Source organism: Gossypium hirsutum, chromosome A09 (genome assembly GCF_007990345.1).
Source record: "Gossypium hirsutum isolate 1008001.06 chromosome A09, Gossypium_hirsutum_v2.1, whole genome shotgun sequence".
Taxonomy (NCBI): domain Eukaryota; kingdom Viridiplantae; phylum Streptophyta; class Magnoliopsida; order Malvales; family Malvaceae; genus Gossypium; species Gossypium hirsutum.
In genome coordinates this window covers 82,199,136-82,206,268 of record NC_053432.1, presented here as the reverse complement: position 1 = coordinate 82,206,268, position 7,133 = coordinate 82,199,136, and the positions used below count along the sequence as shown (strand labels likewise).

Below are 7,133 nucleotides of genomic sequence, written 5' to 3'. Positions count from 1 at the left end.
AGGTATATTTCTGACAAAAAGAAGAAGAAAAGAGATATGTTGAATTAATTTTTCCATATTGATATTAGAGTTTTTAACTACATAAATAGAATTAAAAATTCATCACATATCTTATTTATTTTTAATTTTTTTAATTTCTTACACATGTCTAAAATAATTTTGTTTCTGAAATGAAAAACGTGATATGAAATATTGCAAATATATTGTTTGGGTAAAAGTATTACGAATGTTATTGTATTAGGAGTCGGTTGTATTTTGTTTCTTTTACTCAACAAACGAGTAAATTAATATTTATACATTAAATCAAAAAATAAACTATTCCGTCCATTAAAAACTCCATTCATTTCTATTGTTAAAAATTAGCCCAGTACATCTGTATTGAAATATGCCAAGTGTAATTGTCTAATTATTCTGTCAACCACGCCATTTTTTTAGTAGTAGAAGTGGATGAAATTTTTAATAAAAACGATCATTTTATTCTTTAATCTAATGTATATGGACTACTCTACTTATTTTTAAGTTAAAAAATAAAATATAATAAATATTTTAATACACAAATTTTCATAATACTTTTACCCATTTTCTTATTGTTTGCCCATCCTCTCCACCAGCTTGTTACACTTCTACAATTGGGCCGAGTTCTCCACCAAGGTTTGCTGATGAGTACTAAAGCTTCCCTCGATTATTATTTAATATAAATTTAATAATTATTTTCTAATATGTTTACATAATTTATGAGTTAGTTATCAATAAAAAATAGATAAATTAAATTAAATTTGAGCTATTAGAATAAATTATGCAAATCGTGGAGTTAATTTGGACATGAAAGATTAAAAATAATTGAAACACATCACATTTTGAAAAAATAAATAAATACACTACACAAACACAAATAAAACCTATGTAACATAAATTATCAACGTGTAAAAAATTATATAAATTTTGTAGTACACTACACAAAGAGAATCATGCAAACACAATACAAACATATATAATAGTAAATTGAATTACTACAAAAAATTATACTAAATATATTATAACGTAAGACTTAACACAATTTCAACATAAATACAAATCATTCTTTATATTGAATCAGGAAGGCTAATTATATAAAACATGATACAATATAACACTATCTATATACAAACCTATCAAAATCTAAAGAACAAATATTTTGATAATACAAGACAATCTACAAAAAGAATATATTATAAATGTGAAATATTATATATATATTCATAATTCTTCCTATACAAATATGATGCCAGATAGCATAAACACATTAAAGAAAACCTTAGTCAAATGGCAAGGCAGGGTAAACTCAAAATCTGAAATTTGTAGAACCAAACTAAGCTACACGATCCATTGGGTTTTCTCAATTGAAACCCAGCTTACAATTTGGGCCATTAACACAACGCCATAGTTACCATTAAAAGAGAAAAGGGAAACAAAAATCATGAGGCAGGCAATGGTAGAATATTCTTTGATTCGTACCTAAAGTATTAAAATATAAAACTACTAAAATTTTGATGGACTTTCTGGTCAATAGATATCTAATCTAGAGGGGCTACAATCCATACAAACAAACATCAGAAATTGGTGGATGCAATTCTTTATAGATAACGTGGCCCATTCTTTCAAATATTACGCACTCCATGAAAGCAACTCTCTTCCCTCTCCCTCCCCACCCCCTCCATAGTCCTAAACATATACTATCACTATTATATTCTTCACTAATTTCATTCCCAATTTTCTACTTGATTTTCTTTTTCCATTACAAAAATGACGGTGTCAGCCGATGGCCGCTTATCACTCTCAGCCACCGGCCAGCTAGGTACCACCTTGGCATTGGCTAGGAGGAGATGTAGTAGGCTTGCCAAGTTTTCGAATGGAGAGTTGATGGGGAAGAAGGTTAACATGACCCCAAAATGTCAAAGACTTTGTAATAAGAATGTGAAGTCAAATATTTGCATGTCACTTACTACTAACATAGCTGGGGAGTCTAAGGTAAGATGAATTTAACATTAATTTCTTTGCTTTCATTTTAATCTACCATTAATTAGTGAGGGTTATAATGCAGCTAAGGGATCTAGAGATGGAGAAAAGGGACCCAAGGACAGTTGTGGCTATTATTCTAGGAGGAGGAGCCGGTACTCGCCTTTTCCCGCTCACTAAGCGACGTGCAAAGCCGGCGGTAAATTTTGATTACCTTCCTAATCATATATGTGTATACGTGTCTGATACAAAATTTGTTTTTGCAGGTTCCAATTGGAGGTGCATACAGGTTGATTGATGTTCCAATGAGCAACTGTATTAACAGTGGGATCAACAAAGTGTACATTCTCACCCAGTTTAACTCGGCTTCGCTTAACCGGCATATCTCTCGTGCTTACAACTTCGGCAATGGGATTAACTTCGGAGATGGATACGTCGAGGTCAGAGAATTTTAGTTTCACTTTGATTTCTTGCTTTGCAGGCAACTGGTTCTGATAATTTAAGATTATGTTGGGTTATGGTAGATATTGGCAGCCACACAAACTCCAGGAGAGGCCGGTAAGAGATGGTTCCAAGGGACTGCAGACGCAGTTCGACAATTTCACTGGCTGTTCGAGGTAGACAGACAGACAGACAGAGAGAGTCATTCGTGGTCATCTTGCTCAATGTGAGAAACAGAACACAAGTCTTTGATAGTTTCATTGTTCTGTTATCTTGTAGGATGCAAGAAGTAAGGAAATCGAAGACGTGCTGATTTTATCGGGGGACCACTTATATCGAATGGACTATATGGATTTTGTTCAGGTAACAACGCACCATAATATCTACACAGTTGCAATTGTGTTATATACTTAAATTAGTTTTCTTACTTGTACATTATGTGTATTAATTTAATTTAAGTATATTTATTTACTAAATATGTATATTTACTAAATATGTGAATATATTAAAAAATCAAAAGATAAATAATAATTGTATAAGTTAAAAACGCATAATTTTTTTAAATATATTGAGTTATATATTAATTTTATTAAAAAAATTTCAATATTTTTTAAAATAAATTAATTATTTTTTTTCAAATATTCAAAATTAAAATTGAAAAAATCATTATTTTTAAACTATTTATTTTTTTAATATTTAAATTTATTTCATGTTTAAAATTATGCATTACATTTTTAAAATTAAAAATATATATTATCAATTTTTAAAAAATGTATTACTTTATTTTTTAATGTTCCTTATTATTTAATCCTGTGTAATTTTTTTTTCTTTTTTAATATTATCATAAATTTATGGACGGCGCTGAAAAATTTTATATAATTTTAATACCGCTTAATAATTAAAAATTTTATTTATAATATTTATTGCCATAAGTTATAATTTTCATTTAAATTATGAGGCTACATTAGTTAAATACATAATATGTTGATGTGTTAAATAAAGACACTATTTACTTTTCATCGGTTTAAACATACCACCGATAGATTCAGCTGCAAATGTGGAACCTAAAAACGTACAACATATTTGGAACCTAAGAGGTACTCTCAATACTACATGGCACCGAGTTCAAGTTCGCGTGGGGCAATCAAATATGTAAATGGAACAGTTAAATAACTTGATTAGCATGCTGAAATATGTGGTTTACTTGTTTCTCACCTGCTTTAACAATGTTGTTTTTGAGGATTGTTATGTAATCTTGGAAGCTTCAGCTATGTGGTTGCTCTTCATATATATATATTCATGACATTAATTTTCAGAATATGATGAGATGCTTAGATTCGTCCTTGTTGTTTGCAGAACCATAGGCAGAGCGGTGCAGACATTACCATTTCTAGCCTTCCAATAGATGATAGGTAACACCATCAATTTTAATTTCTCAAAGTTGTTGTAACCTTTCAGATATTTCATAACTAGAATTATCACAGGCGTGCCTCGGACTTCGGTCTAATGAAGATAGACAATAAGGGAAGGATTCTTTCGTTCAGCGAAAAGCCCAAGGGAGCAGAATTGAAAGCAATGGTAGTCACCTATGTCAACTTATCATGCACCTTGCCTTCCAATTGGCTATTAGCTTTGCTAATATCAGTATATATCCTTTAGGCAGTAGATACCACAGTTCTAGGACTTTCAAAAGAAGAGGCCGAAAAGAAACCATATATTGCCTCTATGGGAGTATATGTTTTCAAGAAGGAGATCCTTTTAAACCTTTTGAGGTACGATAGAGCTCTCCAAGTTATCGATTAGGCACGCTACTTTTCTGTGTTGAATGGTTTGCTTTAATTCAGATGGCGTTTTCCAACTGCAAATGACTTTGGATCAGAAATAATCCCTGCCTCAGCTAAAGAGTTCTTCATTAAGGTACTTAAAAATCACCAACGATTTTAGTTTAACATATTCAGTGTCTAATGTTGAAATTTTTTAACAGGCTTATCTCTTCAATGATTATTGGGAGGATATAGGTACTATCAGGTCTTTCTTTGAAGCAAACCTTGCCCTCACTGAGCATGTATGTGCCACAAAAAAACTTGGTTCTTGGTTGTGAAAAGAAAAAACATTTTGTATCGTCTTTAACATGTTTTTTCACCATGGTAGCCACCAAGGTTTAGTTTCTATGATGCAGCAAAGCCAATATTTACATCAAGGAGAAACCTACCCCCATCAAAAATCGACAATTGCAAAGTTGTTGATTCAATCATATCCCATGGGAGTTTCTTAAATAATTGCTTTATAGAACACAGCGTTGTTGGTATTAGATCCCGAATCAACGCTGGCGTTCACCTAAAGGTTGGTTCTTCCATCACATAATCTTGTGAAAGCATATTGCGATTTCCTAATGGTGTTATATAAATGCAGGATACAGTGATGCTTGGGGCAGATTTTTATGAAACCGATGCAGAGAGAGCAGGTCTTTTATCCGAGGAAGGGGTTCCCGTTGGAATAGGAGAAAACACTAAAATCAAGTAATTTTAAAATTAAAAACCTTATAAGTCTTCCATTGTAGCCTGTCATAATACTAATATCATCTTTATCTACGTTTCATGCAGGGATTGTATCATTGATAAAAATGCCAGAATAGGGAAGAATGTAGTCATTGCCAACTCCGAGGTTTGATTCTTCAGCCACACACACGGGTTAATTGCATCATATGTCCTCAAATTATGGGTCAAGTTTTCAATTGAATCCATAAACTACACTATCATTCCTATCATGCTTTAGTTTAGGGGTTCAATTGGAATGATTTGAGTTCAAGGATGGAATTTAAAGTTTGGTCGATAATCTAGAGAAGTAGGGTATAATTAATCCATATATAACTATATAATTGGTTTTGCTTTTTGTTTAATCCACTTAAATAATATCGACAGGGTGTACAAGAGGCTGATAGATCATCAGAAGGGTTCTACATACGATCAGGAATCAGTGTGATATTAAAAAACTCGATAATTAAAGATGGATTTGTTATATAAATGAAATGATTCATCATCCATTTTTGTTAATTAGAATTGGATCAATCTAGAAATAAATTTAAAAGTATGAAATGTATGTATGTTGGTTGAAAAGTTTTCGTATTAATGCGGCCCATCCTTCCAGAAGAGATTTACAATTTCAGTTTAATTTGTCATATTACTCATTGGGCCTCTAATTCAAGGCCTCATCTCATTTATTCCATGTTTTAATAGTAACCTTATTGTTTAGTTCAAAAATTCTACTCTGTTAAATTTCGATTTAATCCTAGTTCTTTGAATGCCAGCAATAGTAAGCCCTTTATAGGCCTCTCAGGTGGAGCATACAAGTGAAATTGATGGCAAATAAAAATATTTAATAGTAGCATTGAATTTATGAAATAAAATAAAGAATGAGTTGAAATATGGCAAAAACATATATTCTTATAATGAAAAAGAAATATTTCCATTCACAAACCTGTATATGCTAATAACCAATCTATTTTGCCGATTGAGTTTTAACTCAATTATATGAATATTGTCGCCAATGAAGGAAGATGTGGGTTCGAATGTACTGAAATGTATTATCCTTCTATTTATGGATTGAGAATAAGCTATAATTAATTCTAGACTTTATATTAAAAAGAACAAATATGATCAAAACCTATAATAAAATTATTAAAAAAACTAACCTACTCTATTTCTACTTTGAGAATTTCAATTATTCATTGCAAATCTCTCTCTATATTTAATTGATAACAAATCAAAATATTTAAATATCAGCATTAAATTTATGAAATAGAATAAAAACATGTCAAAATATAATTAAATAGATAGGTAAAAAGCTCTCTTCTCTCCCTTTCAATTTTAATATTGATTAAACTGATTTTTTTATAAAAAATAATAATAATAAATTTAACACTCAAAATTTATCTATTTTATCTATTTATATATATTTGAAGCTAAAATTTTTATATACTCTTTTTAAAAAAAAATTATATTGAATGTAATAGCCTGAATTTTTAGTGGTGTCGGAATGGTGATTCGAGATCACTAAATCTGACAAACGAGTAGAAAATATTATAAATTTAGTAAGTATAAGTTAAATGTGAAGTTAGGAAAATTTTTGAAATAGTGAATAGTGTACTAGTAATAAATATTAAAATAATTAAAATAAAAAAAACGAGGTATCGAGACCTCGAAGATTTTCAACCGAGCCATAAATATTTTTATAAATATTTATAGAGTGTCATTGAGTTGGTATTAAAGTTTCGTTAGAAAATTTTAACGTTTGGATAGTTAATTAACTAAAAAAACTAAATTGGGAATAGTGTAAAATTTGTTAAATTGTGATTAAATAGCTTAAGTGACTAAAGTGGAGGGATTTAAAAGGCAATTAGGCCCAAATTATATGGGCTGGACGGTTGGGTAAAAAAAATCAGCAGAATGTAAGGAGAAACAGGGGCAAAATTGGAAACTTAACAAATTAAACATTTAAAACAAAGACAAAAGTGAAAATTCTAGAGATCTCTTCACAATTTATCAGCAAAAACGCCATAGGAGGTCTGGAATAAGCTGGTTTTTCATATTTTTGAATCATGTAAGTTTAATTCTTGATTATTTCTTCTAATTTTTGTGATTTTGATACTTTTACAATTAGGTCCAACTAATTATTTCATTAGTTTTTGATTCCATGGC

At 30.3% G+C, this 7,133-nt stretch overlaps 1 protein-coding gene across 2 annotated transcripts; it reads left to right on the top strand.

The window, feature by feature from the left end:
- The first annotated feature begins 1,487 nt into the window (after positions 1-1,487).
- LOC107928448 (glucose-1-phosphate adenylyltransferase large subunit 1, chloroplastic) lies at positions 1,488-5,601 on the top strand. 2 transcript variants are annotated; one of them, XM_016859688.2, is made up of 14 exons: positions 1,488-2,007; positions 2,081-2,194; positions 2,262-2,435; positions 2,520-2,612; positions 2,716-2,799; positions 3,793-3,848; positions 3,921-4,014; positions 4,096-4,208; positions 4,281-4,353; positions 4,421-4,501; positions 4,588-4,779; positions 4,849-4,955; positions 5,040-5,100; positions 5,358-5,601. In XM_016859688.2, exons 1-14 carry the CDS (start codon positions 1,783-1,785, stop codon positions 5,457-5,459), a joined length of 1,569 nt encoding a protein of 522 aa, XP_016715177.1. In that variant the 5' UTR covers positions 1,488-1,782; the 3' UTR covers positions 5,460-5,601. The 2 variants fall into 2 exon arrangements, with proteins under 2 accessions (XP_016715177.1, XP_016715179.1); XM_016859690.2 differs by having other exon boundaries at positions 1,990-2,007; positions 2,064-2,194.
- The last annotated feature ends 1,532 nt before the right edge of the window (positions 5,602-7,133 follow it).

Bases quoted from the DNA above. Each gene is read 5' to 3' on its own strand.
- LOC107928448 (XM_016859688.2), top strand. From the start codon at position 1,783: ATGACGGTGTCAGCCGATGGCCGCTTATCACTCTCAGCCACCGGCCAG. The intron at 3,849-3,920 runs GTAACACCATCA...GAATTATCACAG, and splicing joins AGCCTTCCAATAGATGATAG to GCGTGCCTCGGACTTCGGTC. The intron at 4,780-4,848 runs GTTGGTTCTTCC...ATATAAATGCAG, and splicing joins ACGCTGGCGTTCACCTAAAG to GATACAGTGATGCTTGGGGC.